Below are 25,251 nucleotides of genomic sequence, written 5' to 3'. Positions count from 1 at the left end.
AGCCACCCCCACCGGCCGGGCCAGGGCCTGTTTCTCATTTGATCTGCAAGCCTGGTCCTCAACGAGGCATTCATTTTTTTTTGGGGGGGGGGGAGAATCCCGAGGCAGCCCGAGTGTGCCAGGAAGGAGGAGGAGGAGGCCTTTCTGGGCGAAGACCCTCTCCGGGGGCAGGATTTTTGAGCTCCCCGGGAGGGGGGGAGGGGGAGCAGCAGCAAAAGAAGGGCCAGGCAGCAGCGCCCCCCCCCCCACCTCTGCACCCGGCCGGATTGGAAAACCCCCCGGCGCAATTCTGCCCCGCCTGCCCCCCCCGCCCCGGGGTGTGTGTTTGCGTTTCCTTGCAGCATAAATGTGTCACCCCCCCCCCCCCCCCAAGAGGAGGCCCTGTTGCAAAAAAGACGAGCCGGGTGGGGGGGAGAGGCGTGGGAAGCTTCCTCCGTTGGACTACAAGTCCCAGAATTCCCCCCCCCGCTGGGGCGGTGCCCTCTGGGAGTTGTAGTTCTCTCTCTTCCTCCCCCCCCCCCCCCCGGTCCCAAAAAGAACCTCCTCCGGCTGCTTGGGGAGGCGGAGACACCCGCCCGGGGAAGGAAGGCCTCCTCTGACCGAGGGAAGGCGAAGGGAGAGATGGCGGCGGCGGCGGCGGCGGCGGCGAGGATGATGGTGGGGGGGCGCCTCCTCCTCCCCCCTCTTCTCTCGGCGGGGCGCGGCGGCGGAGGATCCACAGCTGGCGGTGAGAAGGGTCTCGGAGTTTCCCCCCCCCCCCGCCAGGCGCTCCCTCTTGGTACGCGCCGGGAGCAGCTCGGCTGGCTGCGGAGGGAGGGCCGGCACGTACCAAGAGGGAAGCGGGGGGGGGGAGAAAGAGGGTGCTTGTAGGCTGGGAGGGGGCGTGGAGGGGGTTCTAAGGAGAAATAAATAGGAGAGGGGGAGTTCAAGGGAGACCCCCCTCCTCGTCCTCCTCCACTCCCTTATCTCCCCTTCCCACGGGGGAAGTTCCTCTGAGCTGGTGCAGAGGGCCGGACAGGAGGGAAGGCGGGAGGCACAGCAGCCCCCCCGATACCTGGAAGTGCAATGGGAATGGGCTGCTGAGCCCCAGACCCTCCTTTTTTTGGCGGGGGGGGGAGAGGGTTGCAAGCAGCAGCAAAACCACACATTTCTTCCCCCCCCCCATAGAGGCAGGGGGTTTCAGTTGAGCTTCAGGCCCCCCAAGAAACATGACAAACCCTCCTCCCTCCTTCCAAGGTGACCTCCTGCACCCCCTTGCAAAAAGCTGGTAGAGGAGGAAGGTTTTCTGCTCCTACTCCAGAGGAACCCACCCGGGGGCTGCCTTGAAAGCAGGGGGTGGGGGTTAGGGTGGCAGCTTCTGTCCACCCCATGGGAAAGGGGGCCAGCAGACTCAAGGACCGCCTGTGGCATCTCCTGTCCTTCAGATGGCCCACACCTAGAACGGGGGGGGGGGAAGACATGGAAAAAGTTGGCTCATTACCTTCAAAAAGGAGGACAGGATCCACACACCCAGTAAAACCTGCGCACCTTTAAGGTGAAAACAGTTTCCTGGACTACAACTCCCAGGACCCCCCCCCCTTGGCCAGGCCGCTTTGGGGAGTCTTGGAGGGGCACAGCTTCACACACACCCCTACACCTACACACACACCCCATAAATCCCTAGCAATTTGCCACAAGCTCTGGAGCGGGTGAGCTGCGCAGGGAGACCTGGATCGAGGCTGGGAGGGGGCCGGAAAGCGATTTGGGCAGAAGCCCCCTTCCCCCCCCCGCGCGGTCACCTTTCTGCTCATTTGGCTGGCAGCCCTGGGCTGGTTCCAGAGGGGAGAGAAAAACCTTCCCTCCCTTTTCGGTTTTACAACCTGGGTGGCTTTACAAGGGGCTCCGTGTTTGCCTTCGCTGTAAAGGGCAAGGATCGTCACCACGATCTCCAGGAAAGGGCTGTAAAGCCAGCCAGGGCGTGAGCGTGTTTCGGAGCCCAGGAACTTGCGGACGTGAGAACAGTTTTAAAGTGGGGCGTGGAACCAAGGCTACGATGGATGAGGGGATATCCCAAATTCTTGCACTTTTCTTGGCCGTGTTTTAAGTGTTGCCATCCTGAGATTCTCCCACAGCAGGGAAATGAAACCCTGGTCTTATTTTACTTTTTCTTTGGCGATGGCTTGGGCGCAGGAATCGGCCAGATCCTTTGCGCCATAACACACTTCCTGGAGATACCTGTGCAGAAAGAGGCCATCCTGCGCAGGAATTGTAATAACGATGCGCAGGGTGGCATTTGTTCCTGGAAACAATAATCACAACGCTTTCAAGGCTGAGATTTCGTAAAAGATTTCTAAAGGGCAGGGGGGGGCCTCGGACACAGAAGTCTGACTGCGGGAGAAAAAGGTGACCTGACCCCCAATTGTCTTGTGAGATTCACAATCTTACCGGGACTCTAATTCCCATCATCCATAACTGCTGGCCGGGCTGATGAGCGTCTCTGCCCAGTGACTTCTGGTTCCTTTCCCAGTTTAAGGCCACGTGCGTGCTTCTAACTGCGCCGCGGTCGCCCACACTTCCTCTGCTAGGAAGCCCGGCCAGGGAGCCCCACGGCATCCTTCCTCCGCCCGTCCAGTGGCCGGACAGACCTTTCAGATCCCTCTTGACCTCAGATGGAGGCCTTTGTTCCTGGCGAGATGCTCTTGAGCACCATGCCGGAGCTCCCCCAGGGCCAACCCATCCCCTCATGCTCTTCCCCCCCCCCTTACAGCTTGGGCTTTCAAAGGCATGCGGCGGCTGCACACCGTGTACCAGGCAACAGAACTGCCGGAGACCCACCGGATGCTTCGCCAAACGTGCCGCGACTTTGCCGAGAAGGAGCTGGCCCCCATCGCTGCCCAGCTGGATAAAGAGCATCGCTTTCCCGCAGAGCAGGTGAACTGGACTCTCTTCTTCCACACCTGGGTCGGGCTCATCTCCTGGTCGCCCCGGACGGCCAAACAGAAAGCCACTTTTTTTAAAACCCGGTGGCCTCAGGCCCTTAAATACAAGGATATCCAGACAGCTCTAGCTTTTAATGCTAAGCAGTCTCTGCCTTATTTCATTCTCTAGCTTCATGTGGACAAGAAACTTAGGAAAGCCAAACTTTGGCCCCAATTCCTGCTTGCTTTTTTTTTTCATGCTTGGATCTGTGTGCTTCCTGCGTGGGTGGTTTTTTCCCTCCACCAATTGGGCAAAGGAGTATTTAATCATCATCTTCTTAGAACAGCAGAGCTGGAAGGGAGCCTCTGGATCACAAAGTCCAGCCCCTGGTCAAGGAGGCACCGAGGGGGGGGGGGAATTGAACTCCCAACTTCTGGCTCCTCAGCCAGAGACCTAACCCACCAAGCTATTTAGCACCACAGGTTTCCGGAGTCTTCAGCGGGTGCAAAAGCAATCCATAAATCATTGGGGAACTACAAAGCGTCCTTCCCACCAACAGTTATGCTTTGCAGCTGCTGATGAGATCCTGCCCTTAAACATCTGTGCCCAGAATCGCTGAATTCTGCCACCTGTCCAAACCCCAGCCGTTCCTCTCCTTCTTGCCGTTCTGACTTGGCCGTTTCTATAAGGCTTTCCTCTTGGCTGCTTCTTCAGCAGTCCACCACCTTGTAAGATCCTGCCTCATCGATCTATCATCTATATAAAAAAAACCTATTTCAGGTATTTTCTCGCAACCATAAGGACTAGGAACTTGATGTTTTAACTTAAAAACAAAGCAGGGAAGGGGGAAATGGAGCTGAACAGGAAACTGCAGCCTGTGCTTCAGCCTCTCCCGCCTGCTGTGTATTTCAGCCCTTGGTGGGAGAGCAGGCAAGCAGCTCTGACCCCCTTTTTTTAAACCACTGGCTCACACATAAGGCAGCTGCCCTTTATTATACCAGTCTCTTAACTCGCCAGTCACATAAAGCAGGGCCTGCTGTCATGCTCCCCGCAGGGGAGAGACATTCTGTATCGTACCGTACAACAGACTAGATGCTTGCCCTCTTCTCCCTTGCAGTCTGTCGTCCAGTTCTTCTGCAGCTGGATGTCAGCCCAGATGTTTTGGGCTCCTGACCACTGGCCGTGCAGTGCCAGTGCAAAATGTCTGGCCAGCACCAGTTAGGGTTTCTTGCCAGCTGCCCCGAGCAACACTCCTTCGGGAAGGCGGCTATTCCCTTTTACAGTAAGTAGAAGGAGAGGCTGCGCGCGGCTCATTGTGTGGATTTTGCCTGTTGTATAGCAATAAAGTAATTACAGTGATTCTAAACTGCAGGAAGTAAACCTCCATTTTCACTGGATGCCCAGGGGGAAGTACCACCGCGTTCCCTGCAGAATTGCTTGTCCTTGGGATTCCCCCCCCCCCCCCGCCGCCACCACCGGAATAGGGCTTCTTCAGGCACTTTCTGATCTCCTAAGCGGTGTTGCCATGTCGTCTTCTTCCCATTTTCCAGATCAAGAAAATGGGGGCCCTGGGACTCCTCGCCATGGATGTGCCCGAGAAATACGGGGGAGCCGGCCTCGACTACCTGGCCTATTCCATTGCTGTGGAGGAGATCAGCCGCGGCTGCGCCTCTACCGGGGTCGTCATGAGCGTCACAAACGTAAGGCCACCAGGGGCTGGTTTCTTCCCCTCTCTGCCATCGAGGCCGTTCTGTTGTGTCCTCTTGATGGTTGGGCCCGGAAAGCTAGGAAATCAGGCTGTTTACAGGCCGTTTTGTCTTTTTTAAAGTCCCTCTATTTAGGGCCAGTTTTGAAGTATGGGTCCGAAGAGCAGAAGCAGCGCTGGGTTACGCCTTTCACCAAGGGAGACAAGATCGGATGCTTTGCCCTCAGTGAACCAGGTGACCGGCCCGTGGCATTTTCCTCCCCCGTGTCTGGTCCCGCAGGTTGATCAGCTGCCTACTCAGAGATGTTTGTTGGGTTTTCTGTCCCATTTGGACCCTTAACGCCTCCCTGGTCTTAAAGGTGGGGAAGGACCTGTCTGTGTGCGCCATTCTGTTCTTAAAGAATGGAAAGCAGGCCTCAGCAGGGCTCCGTTCTGACCAGCGTAATTCGTGCGACTTTGTGCTCTCGTTTTGCAAACCATTGTCCTTTATCGCCAGAAATGTCACGAGCTTGCACACGGTGAAGCTCTTCGTGACACGTACAGGCACGCCCTTCAGCTTCCTGAACATCAGGCCGTCTCTAAAGACCCTGGAGCCACCACACGGCCTTGATAGCCAGTTCGGGAGACGAATCCGTAAGAGGGCGGGCCTTTTGAGATCCTGAGCCGTTGCTCGGGCAAGACGGGACCTTTGGCAAGAGACAGAGGCCCACCTCGGAGCGATATACTCGGAGGCGCTTTTCTCAGCATTCCCTGGTGGTCTCCCACGGACCACTTTGGCTTAGCTTCCCGAATCACAAGACCAGCGTGTTCAGGGCCGTGTGGTGCTGTCGTGGCAATAACGCCAACCTTCAGTCCTCACAGATGTGGATTTCGCGGACTGAGTCCGGGTCCAAGCGATGGGCCCTTCCACAAGTGGGCCTCGGAGGGTCACAGCACCCCGAGGCACCACCAAAGCCAACGCCGGGCCTCCCCGTCGCAGGTCCCGCTGGAAAGCTATTCCGCTCAGGGAGCTTCTTGCTTTTCTCTTGCATGGCCCCTCGTGAAGGAAACGGCAGTGATGCGGGAGCAGCCGCGACGGTAGCCAAGCTGGTGGGTGACCAGTGGATCCTGAACGGCACCAAAGCCTGGATCACCAACGCCTGGGAGGCGGCGGCGACGGTCGTGTTCGCCACGACGGACAAGTCCCTCAAACACAAGGTGGGCCTGCTGCACCCCAGGAGGATCCCTTGCTTGGGGCGCCTGAGCGGAAGGGTAGACCTGCCAAAGGTCTTCTCCTTTTTCTGTGACACAGGCAGGCGAGGTGGGCGTGGGGGTGGGGCGTGCCCTTTGGCGAGTTTCCGTGGCTCAGCGGGGATTTGAACTCAGGTCTCCAGAGCCCTAGCCAGATGCTTGACCCACCACACCAGCTCATCACACTGAAACGAGTCTTCGTATTTTTGCTTCTTGCAACCATCATCCATGAAAAAAATAATTACTTTCTCTTTTTAAAAAAAAATAATAATCTTCCAACGAGGAAGAAGCCATTCGAATTCTTTTCAAAGGAGGACTGGAGATTTGCCAAACCCAAGTTTCCACGTTCTAGTTGACCCCCACTGTGATGTTGGGACCGAGCCACTGGTCAGTGTCAACGTGAGCGAACCCTGTACAGGTGAAGTGTTACAAAAATGGTCCCTCTCTCTCTTTTCTTTTCCCCTGTAGGGCATTAGTGCCTTTCTTGTCCCCATGCCAACTCCCGGCCTGTCCTTGGGGAAAAAAGAGGACAAGCTGGGGATCAGGGCCTCATCCACGGCCAACCTGATCTTCGAGGACTGCGCCATCCCTAAATCTAACCTCTTGGGAGATCTGGGAATGGGCTTCAAGATTGCCATGGTGAGTGAATATAATCCACCAGAGTTTGTGGAGGTGGGGTGGGGAGCTGCGACCTGGTGGCACCATCATCCACGGGTTACTAGCAGACCTGCCCCCCCCACCCTTTCCATGTAGCTTATGACCTGACGTTCCTTTAAAGTACAGGAGGAGATAGTCTAGCATTTACATGAGGCTGCCCCACCCAAAAGCCAAGAACAATCTAGTTAGTCCTTTTTGGTATACTGTCGGACTCCCTTATCTGCGGGATCATTATCTGTTGATTTACTCATAGATGGCCTGAAAACATTAAAAGAAAATTCCTAGAAATATGTATTTATAAAGAAGAAATTACCAGCACTGAGCATTAGAAGGAGCCAAAGACCACGCTAGGTAGAAGCCTTCACTATTAAAACAGTGTTTGCTATTATCTGCGTTTTTTCATATCCAAGAAGCTTGGAACCGATCCTTCATAGATATGGGGGTCCTTACTGCATTTATCTATTTGTTTAAATGATTCCAGGTCATCTTTTTAGGGCAAAAGGTCCCGAGGGTACATACTGTATAACAAAAATAATGATAAAACTGGAGTTGGGAGAATAGACAGCTCCCTTCCCTGCATTCTCCAGATACTTTAGGTCGGGGGGAACCAAGCGTGACCCTAGCCATTTGCCGTTTCGGCGCATTCGTTCTATCCTGCCTCTCCTCGTCTGTTGCCGTCATTTTCAAGGGAAGCTCGGTCTCTGATCCTGCAGTCGCTATCCACTGCCAGGAAAGCTTCTGGCTGCTTCCAAAACCCCGTGGGTAGGGGATTCCCTTGGCGTGGCCATTCCGAGCAGAGCAGAGGAGACAGGAGAAACACTCCGAAGGCTCCAGTCCTAAGCGACTCACCCCTTCTGATGTTTCTCGCTTGCTCGCTGGTGAATTCTTCTTCTTTTCATTTACTATTCGATCTTGAGGGTGTACAACAGTTGAGCTCCTGAAGGTGCAAGAGGGGAAGAGAGCCTTGACAGCTCCAATGACTATGAATGATGGCAGGTCTTTAGAGGCGTGAGCCTCTGCTTCTGCTCACGCAGCAGTTGAGATCTGCAAAGTGTTTCTCTTTCCCTTTAATAGTCTTGGGGGGGAAAGACAGGGGTGTGAGAGAGAAGGACAGCAACGGAAAAAACAGCAATGACTTCTCTCCCTGCTCCCTCCAACTTTCTTCCAGCAAACCCTGGACTCTGGCAGGATCGGGATCGCCTCTCAAGCTTTGGGCATAGCCCAGGCAGCGCTTGACTGCGCCGTGGATTATGCGGAGAAGAGGATGGCCTTTGGGGCACCCATCACAAAGCTGCAGGCCATTCAGGTATGGCAGGAGGCTACAGGAGGGACGCACCTTTACAAGCAGCTGGTCCCCGGAAGACCTTCCGGGTGTGTCTGAGCGTCGTGGCACAGTCGTTAAACGGCAGTCCTGCAGTCAAGCCTCTGTTCCATCCCGACAAGCTCAGGTAGCTGGCTTGAGGTTGACGTCGCCTCCTGAGGCCAGTAAAATGAGCACCTAGCTTGCTGGGGGTGGTGGGGTGGGGGGCAAGGCGTAGCCTGCATGATTAACTTGTAAACCACCCACAGAGAGTGCTTTAAGCACCACACTTTGCTTTTTTGCTTTGCTTTTTAAGACATATCAAAAGAAAAACTGGATGGATCTGGAATGTATGGCGCAGGCGGTGTGAGCCAGTTCAATGTGCCTGAGGGTGGCCAGCACCCTAAACAAGGAGGTGGCGTCCTCTCACAGGGTTGCGACTGGTCAGAGCACCTTCAAGTGCTGGAAGCAGCAGCTTCCTGCCATCCTCCCTTCCCACTCACGCACGAGAGGCACCAACTGGCGGGGAAATTCCCCTGCACAAGCCCCGATGCTGCCCACGAAAGGGGCAGGCAGAAAAACAAGGGAACCTGCTTCAGTGGGGCTTACACCATGCACTGTTCCCAGTTATACGGACATCTCTCCCAGCCAACTCTCCTTGTTGACATTAAAAGTTTATGAATTAGGGCAGCTGGCTTCCCTTTTAAAGTGGTCAGGCATTGCGATTCATCCCAAAGTTACGTAGGAGTTGTGTCTCGCGGTGCAGTGGTTAAAACAGCAGCACTGCAGTGAAGACTCTGCTCATGTACCTGAGTTAAATCCTGATCGGCTCAGCCCTTCTATCCTTCTGAGATCGGTCAGTTGAGTACCTTAGTCATGGGGAGAGGGAGGCAATGTGTCACCTGCATAATTAAATTGTAAACCACCCCGAGGGTGCTTTAAATGCCAGGGGTCAGTAGAGAAGCAGCATGCTTTGCTTCTTGCCTGTCAGATTCTTGTTCAAGCGGACTGTAGGGGACTGGTTTTTCCAGGCATGTCAGCAATATCCAGGGAGGGGGTTATTCAGCCATCTTGGTGTCCTGTGTCTGTAGTTCAAGCTATCCGACATGGCCGTGGCCCTCGAGAGCGCTCGCCTGCTGACGTGGAGAGCAGCCATGTTGAAGGACAACGGGAAGCCCTACACCAAGGTAGCCCTTTACTTCTCGTTTCTTCACTCCTTATACGCAAAGCTGCCTCCTCTCCCCCCACCCCCCAAAAATTTTTTGCACAGCAATATGGACGCAAGGAGTGGGTGCTGATAGTCTTACAAGCAGGAGGCGGCACAGGCCGCTGCTTATTCTGGGAGCATCTGCCATGGCATGCCTCTTTCACAGAATCACAGAACCATAAAATCATGGAGTCAGAAGGGGCCCCCCTAAGGACATCTAGCCCAACCCCCTGCTCAAGGCAGCAATCCAAATCAAAGCAGGTCTGACAGATGGGTGGCCTAGTTTTCTCTTGAAAGCCTCCAGCATTCCCAAGGTCGTTTGTTCCACGGTCGTACTGCGCTAACAGTTAGGAAGTTTTTTTTTCTGCATTCTGGGATGGTAGATGACGGGTCCTGCTCCTCCTCTGTACGACAGTCTTTTCAATTATTTGAAAAGTGCTCTCCTATCTCCCCTTGGCCTTCTTTTCTCAAGTTCCTTCAGTTTTTCCTCTTAGGGCTTGCTTTCCAGTCCCCCGACCATCCTGGTTGCCCTTCTCCAAACTTGTTCCAATTTGTCAGCATCCTTCTTAAAGGCCAGCATCCAGAAATGGACACAGGACTCAAGAGGAAGCCTAACCAGTGCCGGATAAAGGGGGGCTAGCACCTCACGGGATTTGGAGTCTGTAATTCCGTTATTGCATCTTAAACCAATGAACAACTGAACTCAAGTGGAATCCCTGTTTCCCAATAGGAAGCTGCAATGGCCAAGCTGGCGGCATCAGAGGCGGCAACCTTCATCTCTCATCAGGTAAGCATCATCATCTTTGTCCAGGACTCCCATTGGTTGAAGGGGACGGGGTGGCACTGCGGGTGAAACTGCAGAAGCCTCTTGTGCTGCAGGGTCAGAAGACCAGCCGTCGTAAGATCGAATCCACGCGGCAGAGTGAGCTCCCGTCACTTGTCCCAGCTCCTGCCAACCTAGCAGTTTGAAAGCATGTAAAAATGCGAGTAGATAAATAGGTACCAACATGGTGGGAAGGTCACGGCGTTCCGTGTCTAGTCGCGTTGGCCACGGAAATGGTCTTCAGACAAACGCTGGCTCTACAGCTTGGAGACGGGGATGAGCACCGTGCCCTAGAGTCGGACACGACTGGACTCAATGTCAAGGGGAACCTTTGCCTTTACCCATCGGTTGACCGGCCATGACATCTCTTCAGTCGTCCTCAGGGCTCCTCTGTGGAAGCAACGCTCCATTCAGCCATCACACGAAACCAGCTGTCTCCTCCTGTTCCGATGGCACCTGCTTCCTTACTTCCCCCTGGCCTTGCAGCCACAGCTTCGGGGAAAGGGCCTTTGCTGACACTCACAGATGCTTTTCTTCTAGGCGATCCAGATCCTGGGCGGGATGGGTTACGTGGCTGAGATGCCGGCTGAGCGCCACTACCGCGATGCCCGCATCACAGAGATCTACGAGGGAACCAGTGAGATCCAGAGGCTGGTGATTGCAGGGCAGCTGCTGAAAGCCTATCGAGGCTGAAGGGCAGCGTGTGGGTGTGGAGAGGAGACCCTGGTGCCATCTCCTCCTGTTGGCCTCCTTGCACAAAAGCCTTTGCCCTCGGCGTCATCGTCGGCAGAAGAGCCAGCAGGCAGATGCTGTGCTCGCGGGCTACCTGCAGGAGTGACGGTCAGCTGGCCAAAACCCCTGCAGGGAGGACCGCCACCAACACACTGGGCTGGTCCTTCTTTCCAAGAAAGAGCATGTCGTAAGACTCACTATCGTACCGTGAGACCACCGTTTGGCCTGGAGGGGGCGGTTAAATTTGTCACATGCAAGGGAACGAGGGGCTTGAACAGGAACCATCCCTCCCCTGGCGTCACATTGTGCCTTATATACAGTCAAGGAATAATTGCACTACGAAAGAGAAGCTTGATTCTTCCCGCAGCAATGCTCTGCGGCTTCCAGGTGTTGTGTAATGAATTTTCAAATACTGAACCATGCTCTGTGTGAAGTATTAACTTGAACTGTTTCCGGGGGAGAGGAAGGAAGGAAGGAAAGGGCTGCGCTCTTTGGGGTTGCTAGCATGAAGGAATGTAGCGTGGGGTGGGGTGCTCAAGCCGTCACTCGTCTGCTGGAAAGAGGGAGCCCTTTCACCCCACCAGCAACGAATACAACGTCCCTGTGGGGATTGTCCTTCCTTCCCAGAGCAGCTTTCCACTGCAGGATTTGGGCCAACCGAACCATTTAGGCCCACACGGATGGAGCAGCTGCTCCTCTCAGGGGACGGCCGAGAGAAGAAAGCCGAGGCCTCTCTTTCCGCTCCGCTCCTTGGCAGTCGGGTGGAGGGGGGTGGGCAACGTGCAGGTGTTCCTCCTACACTGCTGTGCAGACAGGCGGCTGGTCCCTGGCAGCGGCTGCTGCTGTCCCTGGGTGCCCACCCGTCACTCCTGGTGAGAGAGGAGCCCTCCTGCAGGTGGCAGGCCGGGGGTGTGTGCTGGCTGGCTTTTGGGTGCAGCTGGGAAGGAGGTGTGCTTCCCATGGCTGGCAGGCAGGCAGGCAGGCAGAGCTACAAGAGGTGGGGGGGAGGGATTAGGCGATGGTGTTGCAACTCAGAGACACACACATTTTCAAGAATGGGAGAGACCGGGTCCTCCTGACGACCACAGCAGATGAGGCCGCCGGGCCTTCCATTTTTCCAGCTCTGGAAAGAGAAACGGCGGACGGGGAGGACAGAGTTCCCCCTTCCAACCCAGAACCCACCTCAGACTCCTTGGGGAAGCTAGCACGCCGGGCACTGCTCCCTGGAGGTCCCAGCTGCCCTGTCTACCATAGGCGAGGGCAGCCGGCCCTTGTACCTGAGGACCCGACCCATTCTAAGGCATCACAGCCGCAGGATGCTGACCCCAGCAGGGTGATCTCCACAGGCAGGCAGGCAGATGCGGACGCAGAAAGAGCCCCTGGCGCTCTCTCATCCCCATTGCCCTCTCTCTGGCCTCGTAAGTGCTCCTGTCGCTTGGCTTTGCCTTGGAGGAATGAAACAAACAACCGTCGCAGGATGACGCCTCTGGGCCTGCCAGAATGGATTTTGAGTGGCTGGCGGCCACCTCCAAAGAAGACAGCCGTTAATTCATGCAAGTAGACCAAGACCTTCTGCGCAATCTTGGTGAACAGCCTTAAGGAGCTGCGTTGCTTGCTGTGAGTCTTTTACTGCTAGTTCTGAATAAAAAGCCACGGTGGGGTGGGGTGGGGTGGGGTGGGGTGGGGTAAATCAACCAAATGACGAGGGCAGCCGCGCTTGTCCTGACATTCGGGTTGCAAAAGTGTGGGTAAAGTTTCCTTTTACCAAGATTTCCAGCATTTGTTCTAAGAAACCCCTCTAGAAACTGCTCCCTCAGCAGAGCTTAGGCCTCTGAAGACAGTTGTGTTTCTTTAGCGTTGCAGAGAACATGAGCCACAAAAGGGTTTCTCCCCACAAAGCAAAATTAGCGTCTTATGGAGGCGACGAGGGCTGTAATTTCAGACGTAAACACAGCCCGGCGAGAATTTGCCATGTAGCGTTTTGCCTCTCTCATATTTTCCCTTCGACGTTTGCCAAGCATCCTAGGACTACAAAGCTTTTAAAAAGGATCAAGGAAACAGGCCCTGAGAGCCAATACTATAATTCCCTATAATATCCTCACAGGTAGTTTCAAAAATTGAGAACTATAAGTAGCAAATTGATGGGTACTTTGCAAGGTGCTCGTGCATAAACTCACTGTGCAATAACCAGGGTACATCCCACTCCTCTATAACTGGATTCGAAGCTGCTGGATTTAAATTATTTTTGGAAAATATCCCCAACTCTGATAGGCAGGCTTTAAATAGAAGATATAAATATAATGAAATAAATATTTTTAGGAGGTTCAAGCCTAACCGGTGGCAGAGCCAGCTTCCAAAGCCCCCAGTGATGTTACTAAGCAGGTCCATGACCTTCTTCTCTGCCCAAAGCGGTTGGGGATCCACGCCGTTCCCCTGCTTGCTTGCCAGGCCTTCTGCTGTGAAGGAAACGGGGAAAGGACAGCCCCAGCCAATGACTCTGCTCTAGGTGTGGGCCCCAAAGGGCTCCTCAGCACTCACTCCACCGGCATCTCTGGACCAGTTTCTGACATCCACCATGACCACTTCATGTCGCCGTCGGAACTCCAATCGATGCCCCTGGAAAAATGCAGCCGTTGTGTCGTTTCATCCAGACAGCTCTTGCGGAACGAGATGTCTATGAATGGATCCGCAACCACATCTTCGTGACCATTTCTTTTTAATGTTGTCCTTGATCAGCTCTGAAAATGAGCCAGGAGACCTGCCACCACCTCCTCTACCTGCACGTAGGTGGCAACAGCAAAGAGGAAATGGGTGGCTGACGCCGAGAGGGGCCGTCAAAGCCCTTCCCTTCCCCATGAAGGGATGTCTGTGAATCTTTGGGGCCCTTTCTTGCTTTCTTGTCATCTTTTGCTGAGCAGCCCCCCAAGTGCATGACCTACATGCTTTCCATCCTGGGCTGTTAGGACCCTCAGCTGAAGAATTTGAGGAGGAGCAATGAAAACGAAAGAAAAGAGGCTCCGATTTTCCTTTCTTGTATGCTCTTGTATTCCCCTTTCACACCTGCAACGCTCTCTGAAGCTGTGGCTGATTTTGCTCCTTCCCTTCAGGAAAACCCTACTTCCATACAGGTGGCCCAACGAAATGTGACTTCAATTACATCACACTTTTAAAAGCCAGCCAAGACATCCCGAAGTTCCTCTCGGAGGGAGATGCGCCGTCAGCCATTCCTGGTTCACCAACCAAACGAAATGATAGCATTCTTTTGTAAAGCAACAGCAATAGAAGGAATTGCACCAGCCATCCAGTCCGTCTCTACTGGATCTGAGCAGGGACCCAAACACAATTTGCAACACATTCCATGGAACCAAAAGAAGGAAGAAGAAGAAGAAAAGGCTCTCAGTAACAGGTATACCTTTTCAAAATGTGCCATGAGAAATGCACACACTTCTAACATTTGCACACACTTTAGTCACTGGGTACACATGTCCCCAAAATGCATACAACTGACAAGATACACAGGAAAATGTGTTTTCAATTCTGTCGGGGGGGGGGGGGGAGAGGAACAATCTGTAGGAAGCAAGTGGGGTGCAGGGGAAGAGAGTTTGACTGATCCACCCATTCTTCCTCTGTGACCTATTCAAATGGATTTATCCCTTTCCACTACATGTTGGATATGACATGTCTGTAAAACGGAGGGCCCGTCTGTCCACAAGGTGAGCCAACAAGAACTCATGTGTAAGGCAGGATAACGCAGTCTTTGACTCAAGTCAATTAAGCATAAAACATTACAGAGAAATCCATGCAGGCATTCCATAAAACGGTTTAAGCTTCCTATCCAAATATCCGGCCACACTTCTCAGGCTATAGTCAAAAGGAATCAATTTCAAAGTTCCAGTCTTGTTCTCCCTGTTAATGGAAAACTGCAATGGCTAACATTTCAGCTTCTAGACAGTGATATACTATGAGGACGGGAGGCATGGACCTTTTGCACAAGCTAAGCAGGTTTGAGATGGATCAGTTTCAGCAGAAAAGGTGGCCTGGAAAACCGATGGGTGCCCCCCCTTTCAATTCCATGATGGAAGAACTAGCAGATGGATGTATAAAACAGAAGATCCGCTCCCCACACATTTTACTCAATACCCCCTGGTCCCGCATCTCCCCAAAAAGGAGCTGTCCAGCCCACCTAAGGGAGGCCTAAACAGCATCCAACCGCCTCTTGCACGAGGCAGCCCGAGAGGTGCAAAAGCTGGAAGCAGGAAGGGGGAGAAAAAAAGAGTCTTATTAGATTTAAGGAGACTCCTCATCTGAGAGGACCGCAGGAAGCCGGTCCCACCATCTCGGGCGTTCCCCAAAAGAGAGCTCGTGGAAAAAGGTGGCATTTCAGCATTTCACAGGCTTTTAAAACACAACAAAGAAGAACTGGGTGTTTCGACAAGAGAAAGAGGATCCTGAGAACTTTTGAAAGAGCTGATATTTCAGAGTGAAAAGAACATGACCAGGACAAATGGTTTAGAAAAGTCCACGTTTTAAGAGACTTCTGGGTACAAAGCAGTTCATCACAAACTTTGACCAATCACAACAGCAGAGGACAAGGGTTCTCGCCTGCTCTTGCCTTCTATCTCTCTCTCTCTTTTTTTCCTTTTCTTTTTTTTAAACGTTGGGGGGAAAAGGGGGATGGGAAAATACAGCACACTAATGAAACAATGCAAAAAAAATAATACAAAAAATAGAAAATAGAAAAAAATGTATTTACAAGTCATACATTACTATGATCAGAACACACGAAGACAACGGCTGCTATAATACATGCACAGGGCCAAGAAAGGAGCTACTAAAAACCTGTAGTGGAGTAGTTGTGGGGGGGTGGGGGGGAGAGAACAAACCCACAAACGAAAAAGGGGGAAAGGAAACCAAGGGCTTCAGCAGTCTCCCTCCCCCTAACGTTTGCTACACTGATTGAAAAAAATAAAAATAAAAATAAAATAATCCCCTAAAATCCAGGAGTACACTCAGTACAAAATACTACACTTTTTTTTAACTGAAGCTTCACTCATTGGGGGGGGGGATTATGGGGGAGAGGGAAAGACAGCAGCGTATTTTTGCAGATCCATATACAAGAAAGCCATAGTAAACTGCTCTACATGCTAAGAAGTACAGCAAGCTCCTGTCAGCTAAAAAGCATGATCCTAGCAGGTGTTTTTTTTTCTTTTCTTTTCTTCCTTCGCAGTTATTCACACACACACACACAGGGGTGTGTGTTTGGATGAACACTCTTCTAGATGTGCATGGGTGTCTGCGTGTGCGTGCGGGTGTGTGTGTGTGTACGTGTAGAAAAGTCGTGCCCTTTATATTCACCTGCAACATGACATCTGGGTGGAAATGTAAGTCGTTACAACAAAGTCTTTTTATACGGTGTACTGCGAGAAGTTACTCCATGTCTGTGGATTTAATAAGTCACCTCACACCACAGAAAATATTTAATAAATTCAAAAGGGAGGGGGAAAAAGATTATAGTGACAGAAGAACTTCTGTCTCGGTTCTCTCTGAAATCAGAGTCCAAGAGGAGAAAAATAAGAACCCAGGTTCCACAGTCCGTGAAGGGGTTCCCCCCCCCGAGAACCTCCGAGTGCAGCAGACCTTGACGCAGATCGTGTTCACAAGTTCTTCAACGACTCTGTGCCGTTTGCGCCCTCAATGTGTCTGTCTCCTCCTCCCCTCGGGAACGCCCGATGGTCTGGCACTCGTCCGTAAACAAGAGGAGGAGGAGGAGGAGGAGAGGAAGGGGAAGGTGGGCTGCCTTTGCAAACCGGCCTCCAGTTCCAAAGTAGGGAAGGAAGAAGGAAGGGAGGAAGGAAGGAAGGAAGGAGAAAAGCCTTCCCCCTCACACACTCCTTTGCTCTTTCCTCCTCGTGATACAGAAAATCCATTTGTAACATATTCCACCGTCTGGAAATTCTCCCGAGTACCAGCCCAGCCTCAGGGACGGACAACCAAGCTGAGAGCCAGAAGAAGGACCAGGCAGACGTTCCGGTCACTTTGCCCCCTGGGTTCCATCATACCTCTAAGAAACGGGAGCTGCTGGGCTTGGAGTGGAAGGGTTCAGACCACATGCGACGCAGATCGCCCTGCGAAAAAGCACCAGAAGGGGAAAGGGAAAGAGAGAGGAAAAAATCCAAGTCACACCCCAGACAGGCTGCAATCATCTCTCACCCTACCTCAGGATCCTGCTCCTTCTGTGAGACAGAAGGCCAGGATAGGCTCCTTCAGATCAGTAAGTAAATCCACCACCTCCACAGGCTGGTCTTCCAGCAGGCAGCGGGATCTTCCACAGACACCCACGGCGATACGTGCCCACTCGGGACCTGCCCCCAAATCGGACGGGCCCAAGTTTTCTCCCAGACTCAAGTCCTCCGGGTCTTACCTTTAAATAGGCCATCGTGAGGAGTGGCAATAAGGTGAAGGGTACCAGGTAGAGCAACGCCGGCTGGGCTGCCCGGTGGATGCGAGAAGCAACCGTCGCTGTTAAGAGCCCTGGGAGAGAGGAAGAGGGGAGAGAAACCCTTCATGAGGCCCGGCAGATGTCCAGGGTTGCTGGCAGCCTCCGGAGGGCAGGGCAGGGCAGGGCGGGTCTGCATTGGCTCCTCTGTGGTCTTCAGTCCCAGCACTGCAGAAATGTCCTCTCTGCGCAAGGAAGGGGGAAGGAGGGATTTCGCCCAGCCAGCTGCTGGGCTAAGTCCAAAGTGGGCAACTCTGCTCTTCCTAAACCTCCGCTTTCATCGTCCGCAGGAGGTTTCAGAGCACCAGGCTAGGTTACCCAGCAGACTGGCAGGAGGGCCTTCCTACACATTTCCCCAAAAAAGGTCCCTGAGTCCCTGCCGCCCCCATTTTTTTGCTTCTCCAAAAACCGATTTCACTTTCTCCCAAATCTCTTCTTTGCAAAAGAAGGAATCCTATGAATAAGGCACCACCCTCTGGAACCAGTAACGGCATCAGACGTAGGCTGTCGTTCTCAACATTTTTATGGATCTCTTATTTTTTCAGACTGCCTTTCTCCCAATAAAGGGGCTTTTTTTCCCTCCCCTCTTTTAGGCTACCTGGCAGTTCCAAATCTACCATTGACAGCTCGTCTGGGGGAGCCACTTGTAGGGCTAGTTTATTTATTTACAATATTTTACAATATTTTATTTACAATATTTTTTAGCCGCACCATTGCCAGTTGAGTCGGTCAGTGGGGCTAAGATAAACTGGGTTTCACCAGAGCCTCAAGAGACTGTCCAGGTCTCTCGGTCAGCCAGAGGTTGGGTCAAGAGCCTGCCCAGCCCTGCCCTGCTGAGGCGCAGGCTCGAGAGAGGAGGCAGACAGACAGACAGACAGACAGACAGACAGACAGACAGACAGACAGACAGACAGACAGACAGACAGACAGACAGACAGACAGACAGACAGACAGACAGACAGACAGATAGCTGGCTGCAGTTCCAACAGAGGTTGTAAACCATCTGTAACAGAGGGACGTGTCTCACAATTTCAGTCGCCTGCCCCCCAAAACCCCCCACCTCTTACCTACAAAGTATCCAATGAGGGTGCAGTGAAAGTAGGAGACCTTCTGCATGCGGCCGGAGATGTTGCCTTGCCCTGGCGTCCCGCAGGAATCGCTGTTGGCTTGCTTCTTGTAGTTGTCGTAACGCAGGACGAAGCAGAGCAGGAGGCCTGGCATCACAATGTCTCCGATTCCCAGCATGGAGAAGTGGCTGCCGGTGGAACTGGAGGACGAGTGAGGTGTGTGTGTGTGTGTGTCCATCTGCGCCCTCCACCCCGGCCACCCTCCTCAGTGGCCTCCCACTGAGCCCCAGAGCGAAGGGCCTTCTGGGCCGGGACTCCAGGGCAAGAAGAGCAGCCCCCCCCCTCGAGGTGGCCCCAAACCTCCCTGGTTTCTCCTTCCAAAGTGGCCTAAACCGCTCTCCAGAAGAGAAAGGCCAAGGAAGCCCCCCCCCCCCCCCCCCCGGGGACCGAGAAACTTCGTCCTACCTCGGAAAGACAAGTTTGCCGGGCAGGGACAAGCGGGGGACGTCTCGACCAACGTTTGGTCCGAGGTGAAGCTTCCGGGACAGAACGTCGAGGGGGTTGTCCGCAGGCTGGGTGGCCACTTTCACCATGACGTTGCTATTGAAGATGTAGGCCGAGAAGAACACCTGGGAGAGGCAGAGCCAGGGCAGAAGGGCACGTCAAGGGGGCCCCGCCTTCCCTCCTGAGCCAGCCTGGGACCCCCACAGCAGGCCAACCCGGGAGAATTACAGATGCGGCGAAAGACCCAAGGAGCTGGCAGTGGTGGCAGTGGTGACACAGGGACTGTGCAGCTGCCCAAAAGGAGAAACAACCACCTCTACCACCTCCTCCCTTTGTGCCGGCAAGGAGGACACAGGCAAAAAGAGCATCCCCCCCCCCAGGACCAGCAACACCCCGTGCCCAGTGACGTAGGATCCACTGCTGCAGATTCCCCGCCGCTGCCACCAGAGAAGACTCTTCACAAAAGGCAGGCAGGGAGAGCAGTAAAGGCAACCCCCCCCACACACACACACAGATGAGACCAGCAGAGAGGCCCTCCGGGACGGAGACCCTGGCCAACTTCCCTCCCACCAGCTAGACAGACCCTGGAGGGAAAAGAAGGAAACTCCGGCTGGCTTTGTTAACAAGGAGGCAATGGACACCAGGCGCCCTTATGGAGAACTGACCCTGTCCCCTCCAGAGGCGGCACTTGGGACCACCCGGGTCTCGTGGCCAATAACATCCCTCCAGCGCAAGGGAGCGGCTCCCTCATGGCCACCAAGAGCCCGACTACAGGAGTGGGCAAATTCTGGCAGGAAGCACAGGACCAGGCACGGTTCATACCATCTGCTCAGTGCTGCCCTCAAGACCTGAGGGAGGGAGGGAGGGGAGGATGTTTAGAGGACTCAAAGGCCAGAATCCTACAAAACTCTTATGCCAGCACATGAATTTGCACAAACCATTGCAGGTGAATTGCAGCTAATTAACAAGGTGCCGGTCAGGTGCCTGGGCACCCCACCCGCACCTTGTTAGTTAGCAGCAATTCACCCATGCAACATTTCTGAATTCACTTACACCAATATAAAATCCTGATAGGATACAAGCATCCATGGTTTAACTGCAGCCCTAAGACTTTCCTACAGTACATAAATAGTCTAAACAGACAAGTAACTCCTCCTCAGAGAGGCAGGAGGTTCCCAAGCCAGCTCAAGCCGGTGCCTGTGAAGGTGTAGGTATTCAAGGCAGATTCTCTGCCCCCAGGAACAAGAGAGGGGGTGGTGGTCTTCATGGCATGTTTCCTGTGCTAACAACATACTTAAGAAGGTCACGGAAGTGACAGACAAGGGCGGGGGAGTCAGGTATCACGGCTAAAATGAAAAAGAATTCTAAGGACCTTTAGATGCAGCCACGCAATGGGTGGGCAACCCCACAGGAAGAGGAACCCCATGACGCCAAGCAGCAACATTTCAAGATACCAAGGCCAGCCCATCTCCAGGACGGAAGAACCGTTCTCACCCGGTTCAAGGAATTATGCACAGAAATGCAAAACTCACCCAGAAGACGTCATAAATTAACAGCCCCGAGAGCAGCAGGCAAGAAACCTTCAGGCTCGGCAACCGGACGAAGGCGATCATGGCGACGCACAGGCCCATGGCCAGGGCTGCAAGAAACAGATGCAGAGAAAAGAGCCAGGTCACTGCACGAGGGGGGAGCAAGGCTTACGGCTGCAGACAGACAAGGACTTGGCCCAGACAGAAATATTGGGGGGGGGGGGGGAGGGCGCTACCTCTCAGAGGTAAAGTCATAGCTAAGGAGGCAACTTTAAAAGTAGGGGCAGTGGGGCCAGGATCTGCTCCCAGGATCCCTCTCAGCCGTATCTTCTTGGGAAGAGACATTTCACTGTGTTGTGCTCAACACATCTTGAGTCAGCTGCGCAAACCAACCTCGGGCACACACAATAAGTCACAGGCATCTCGGAAGACACTTCTCTGTATTAAGCTCTCAAAAATTCCGGACGGCTTTTGGCCAAAAATAAAAAATAAAACAGGGGAGAGCCAGGAAATGTTTTCTCTTCCAAGCATGAAAAGCAGAAATGCACCTACATCAGCCTCTGAAAACCAGACATCAGGTCTGATCAAAAGGACAAACTTAAGAGCAACTCAGTATTTACTGGAATATTTACATTGCTCAGTAGCATTTTGGCAAGATTCGAACATGATTTTACGTGAGGGGAATTCAAGATGACAGTCAGTACGAAACTGCACACCAACCTGTACAGAAACGGGGAATGGTGGGACTCGGGAGGTATTAATCCTCCATGTCTGAAGACTTACTCGCCTGCTCCTGCCTCATGCAGAAAGATCAGGGGAATGCCATAGTCATAACAGAATGTTCAGCACCAGCCAACAGGGACGCCCGAGCAGATTCAGTTTAGATCCAGAGTCGAGCCACAAAAGATGGGGGGGGGGTAACCTGCCCCTTTGGCCGACAGAGAAAGACTGGGTGGGGCTTTTTCCAAGAAACCAAACCATGACAAGCCCAAGAAAAGCCCTTCTCCACTTTTGGTTTTGAAAGAAAGAAAGGGAAAATCATCAGTCAGGAGCCGACATGGATGGCACGGGGCTCTGGGGGCACATTTTGCCTATCCTGGGCAGCTGACCCCCACGGCTGAGGACTCGAACACGCTACAAGCGAAGGTGCCTCTGAAACTGGCCCGTGGGGGCAAGGTGGGAGGGAAAAGAGCAGAGACAGACATGCTGGGTGGGCACCCCCTTCTCCAGGAGATGCCCCCAGACTCAGAGAGAGGAGGAAGGTGACAGCCAAGAAAGGCCACCCTCAGTGGCAGCGCCTCCAAGGCAGAAACAGCCTCCCGGGGAGTTCCTGACCAGGAGCCGAGCTCCAGAAACGTTTAGCAACAGGCCAAGCACCACCGCCTTCCTGGGGGGAGGGGGGGGGTGCTTCATTGTTTTCAGCTGCAGGCAGCAGCAAAGGAGGATACGATGGACTCTCCCCCCCCCTCCCGGAAAGCACAGAGCCGCCCCACCCAGAGCAGGTGCTGCCGAGCTTGGTGGACAGGCCAGGTCAGTCTGTCTTCTATATTCCCGGCCTGTTTATTTTTAGCTGGCTTTACTGTTTACCTGCCTGGCTAAGCTGCTTGGAGAAACGCTGCTCCTAAAGCAGCCTAGAAACTGATTTCAATAAATTGCTTTTATAAATATTAGTGCCTGGATACCAGCAGAAGAAGCTTCCTGCCAGAGAATTAATAAGGGCCAGCAGATGCACGCCTTCTCCCTGTTGCCTATCAGCCCCAGCAGAGGCATCACCGTGTAACTCATTCCTGCAAAAGTGACAGTGCTTTCCTAACACGAAGACTTGTCCGTGTCGTCCACCAAAGCTGTGCAAGCAACAGGCGGGAGAGGAAACATGCCCCCCCCAGGACGCGGCTCCCACTTCCTCTGCCGAGAGCTTCCATTCTGCCTCTCGCTGTCCAATTTCAGCAAAAGCGAGAAGGCCCACGAACGCAGCCCTGTGGTCCCTTCCAGCACAATGAGGCTAATAAATTTTGCTTCACTTCTGAGACTATGACATTTTATGCACCTGGTGGCATAAGTCACAGCTTTAAACACTGAGCTTAGCAAAGCAAATCATTTTTGATGGCCAGTGCCTCCCTCTAGTCCAACTCGGAGGCTCCCACCACCTGGCGCTGAAAACCACCCACACCCAAAGCTGCAGCCTCAGTCATTGGACATACAAACCCTCAGGATCCTTTCCGTGGAGCACAACAGCAGCCAAGAAAATTCCAACTTTCCTAGCGCCCTCGTTTAGGTCTTTCCTAACGCTGGCTCAAAGTGAGAACTCTGAGCAGAAGGGTTTCCAGCGTTGTGAACAGTTTGGGGGACATTCCCTTATTCATTAGTGTTCCAACTATTAAGCCTTAATTTCATACAAACAACACTGGTCTCCCTTGAGGCAAGCAACACAGCTACCATTATTATTGTCCTTTTAAACATCCTCAAATATTTTAATTAAGAATCAAGTATGTCAGAATCCCTCTCAGATTTAAAAAAAAAGGCTGCTTCAAAATTAATTTTAACCCCTTTTCACTGGTAGCAGCAGCACCTTCTTGATAATATTCTGCATCTCCAGTAAGGCACTCTGGAAAAACAAAGTGTTTTTCATGGCAGTCTGTGCAACCACTGGACAGCTGATACTAAATCATCAGGTATGAGGAAAGCCAAAGGATGGCATGACTGGGGGCCCCATCATGTGACCTCATCTGATGCACAAAATCCAGAATTGCAGCTGTAGAAGGAGTAACTGTGTTGGTCTGTGCAAGAATTATAGGTAAAAAGCAACACAGAAATAAGAAATAAAGAGTAACTTTTACATTTTTAATGCAAGCTCCTGTCCATGAAAGCTCACATTAAAAAGTTAGTTTTTAAGGATGCCCCCGTGTTGTTGCTGTTGTTTCTTTTATTCTTTTCATTTCTATTTTGCTTTTTTTAACCTATAAAAATCCAGAAGGAGAGCACTGCTATAGATAGCTATCCACAGCCTCTGACGGATCCTCTGCCTCGCTGCTCTTTGGTCTTCTGCTTCCTTCAACGGTAAGAGCAGCCTGACCGTGATTGTCTTTTGGGGGGAGGATGATGGGAGGAGAGGCTTCAGAGCATCTGTCTGAAGACCAGCCACAACCACCCTCTCCTCATGCTATTGTCAAGCTGCTCTTACCTGTCAAGAAAACAATATAAAAGAGCAGCGAGGCAAACGACTCCAATAGAGATGCAGTGGGCAGCCTCCTTTCTGACTAGTGAATTTGGCCCTCAGGAAATAATAAACTTACCGCAACACCCCATTTGGGACTTCCTTCCTTATACAACACACACACACACACAAACACATGCACTGCTACAGGAACGAATCATCAAGTCCACTTTGAGTAAAGGATGCAGGAAGGGTTCCCCTCTGCCATTTTTTGGGCACAGATATGCCACCCGGTTTCCAGAAGGAGCTGTACTTACCGTCCATGAGCAGCCAGTGCCCTGTTAATACCCAGATCAGGACAAGCATGACAGACAGAGAGAAGGAGAGCAGCTCAGCGGCCGTGAAGCGTCCACAGCAGCCGAAAGAAATCCTGGAAAACAGAGTCCACGTTTAAGGCTTGCTCTTCCATGAAATAAGGTGGAAAACGTACACAGGGCCTGGGTCGAACAACCCTAGAGAATGGGAAAGGCCGGACCGACAAAGGTTTCGTCCCGTGACGGTCAGCAAAGGGCAGCAACTCATGGCAGGGTTTCACAGCAAGGTCTCTATGCAGACAGGGATTTGGTTGAGAAAACAGCGTGACACCCATTTCAACATTACCAGCTAGGCTCACCCCTCTCTCTCCCTCTCTCTGATACTCCCCTCACCATGTTTGAAACCATTCCGTTGCTGATTAGGGTTAGTGTTCCAATTTCTTGGGACCCACCCTGGGGGCTAAGGAGGGCGTTATTACTCTATCGCCAATCTCTTGGTGTTTTGAATAGGCTGAAAACAGCCAAACGTTCTGCCTGCCACCAACGAGAACACACTGGGAGGTTTGGCCTTAACGGGACAGAGAAAAACATCAAGGCAAGCGAGTCACATTTTCTCCCAGCTTCTCCTGTTGTCTGTGGAGTGGGAGGAAGCCTTCCATCCTAAAGGTAGGGGAAAGGAGCTAAGTGAGGAATCCCAAAAGAAAAGGCTCACATCTCCTTGTGTCTTGGGGGAAGCAGCTCCCTCCCCACTTGCCCATCCAGCTCTAATAGAATCCATGGCCTGTGGACTGGGGCTGCTTTGGACTTTGTTTCTTGCCTGCTCCTTGACTACCGATGGCCCCCAAACCCTGTAAATGACCCTGGCCTCCTCCTGACTGTGCTTCTATCGCCTACCCAGTCAGGATAGCAATGCCATCTTATCTTGTAGTGCTCTGACCTTGTGACGTTGCAGTATTAAGACTCTAGACCCCCAGAGGGACAGTCGCTTACCCTCACTTCCCCATCCTGTGCCAAAACAGGACAGGGCGTAGGGACGGGGGGGGGGGGGAAACACCAGCTGCTATTTCTGGAATGCACAGATCCGGGATCCTCTCTGCAGGGCCTATGCACGGAAAGCACAGGACACCCTACTCAAACCATCTCCCGACAAGCACTCCCAGCTGCTCTGGTTGGGTCTTTGCACAAGACAGAAGAGAAGCAAGATTCTTTAACTACTTACTTGTTTTGAGGGGAACAGGGGCGTGTTAAATACTGGCACATCGGGAGCAGAAGGAAAGCAAAGGCTATTGTAGCAAGGACTAGAGAAAGGGAGAGAGAGAAAAAAAGAAAAGGCAAACGTTAGCACCGCCCTCCCCTTTCAAGTTCCCCCCACCCTGGGGGGGGGGGGAAACAACATATCATCAGGTACAACTGGGAGGCCACACAAACAGGAATCAAACATCTTTTTTTATTCGCTCTCAGTAAACTGTAACTATGAAACAAATATGGTCCTAAAAGGAGAAAAGCCCACATGTGACACTCAAGACAGGACTTGGAAGGCTGCCCCAAAGTATTTCAGTCTGGCTAAGAAGATCTTCCAAAATGCCACATTTTTGTTATTGGCCAAGGATGTGAGACGCAGAGCTGCGGAGACGA

At 52.7% G+C, this 25,251-nt stretch overlaps 2 protein-coding genes across 2 annotated transcripts in view; one reads left to right on the top strand and one right to left on the bottom strand.

The window, feature by feature from the left end:
• The first annotated feature begins 561 nt into the window (after nucleotides 1-561).
• On the top strand, nucleotides 562-10,969 carry ACADS (acyl-CoA dehydrogenase short chain). The gene is made up of 10 exons (XM_072983395.2): nucleotides 562-727; nucleotides 2,747-2,910; nucleotides 4,449-4,598; nucleotides 4,727-4,838; nucleotides 5,649-5,800; nucleotides 6,302-6,472; nucleotides 7,659-7,796; nucleotides 8,882-8,977; nucleotides 9,728-9,784; nucleotides 10,361-10,969. The coding sequence occupies exons 1-10, from the start codon at nucleotides 622-624 to the stop codon at nucleotides 10,511-10,513; spliced, it is 1,299 nt and encodes a 432-aa protein (XP_072839496.2). The 5' UTR covers nucleotides 562-621; the 3' UTR covers nucleotides 10,514-10,969.
• A 4,091-nt stretch (nucleotides 10,970-15,060) lies between these two features.
• Nucleotides 15,061-25,251, bottom strand: part of SPPL3 (signal peptide peptidase like 3) — a 30,422-nt gene continuing 20,231 nt past the window's right edge. Inside the window, exons 5-11 of the mRNA XM_072983492.2 lie at nucleotides 24,836-24,914; nucleotides 23,620-23,732; nucleotides 20,152-20,258; nucleotides 18,581-18,744; nucleotides 18,116-18,315; nucleotides 16,974-17,083; nucleotides 15,061-16,677 (exon numbers count right to left, since the gene is read on the bottom strand). Of these exons, the coding sequence (XP_072839593.1) occupies nucleotides 16,606-16,677; nucleotides 16,974-17,083; nucleotides 18,116-18,315; nucleotides 18,581-18,744; nucleotides 20,152-20,258; nucleotides 23,620-23,732; nucleotides 24,836-24,914 (845 nt within the window). The 3' untranslated portion in view covers nucleotides 15,061-16,605. The remainder of the gene's footprint in view (nucleotides 16,678-16,973; nucleotides 17,084-18,115; nucleotides 18,316-18,580; nucleotides 18,745-20,151; nucleotides 20,259-23,619; nucleotides 23,733-24,835; nucleotides 24,915-25,251) is intronic.

The sequence above is a fragment of the Pogona vitticeps genome, chromosome 14 (assembly GCF_051106095.1).
Source record: "Pogona vitticeps strain Pit_001003342236 chromosome 14, PviZW2.1, whole genome shotgun sequence".
NCBI lineage: Eukaryota > Metazoa > Chordata > Lepidosauria > Squamata > Agamidae > Pogona > Pogona vitticeps.
The sequence above is the reverse complement of the archived record's forward strand: the minus strand, read 5'-3'. Positions and strand labels throughout refer to the sequence as shown.

What these genes read in the sequence shown, in the direction of transcription:
- ACADS (XM_072983395.2), top strand. Translation starts at nt 622, where the DNA reads ATGGCGGCGGCGGCGGCGGCGGCGGCGAGGATGATGGTGGGGGGGCGC. An exon ending in CGGAGGATCCACAGCTGGCG is followed by an intron (nt 728 to 2,746) that starts GTGAGAAGGGTC and finishes CCCCCCTTACAG; the next exon opens with CTTGGGCTTTCAAAGGCATG. An exon ending in TGGGCTTCAAGATTGCCATG is followed by an intron (nt 6,473 to 7,658) that starts GTGAGTGAATAT and finishes ACTTTCTTCCAG; the next exon opens with CAAACCCTGGACTCTGGCAG.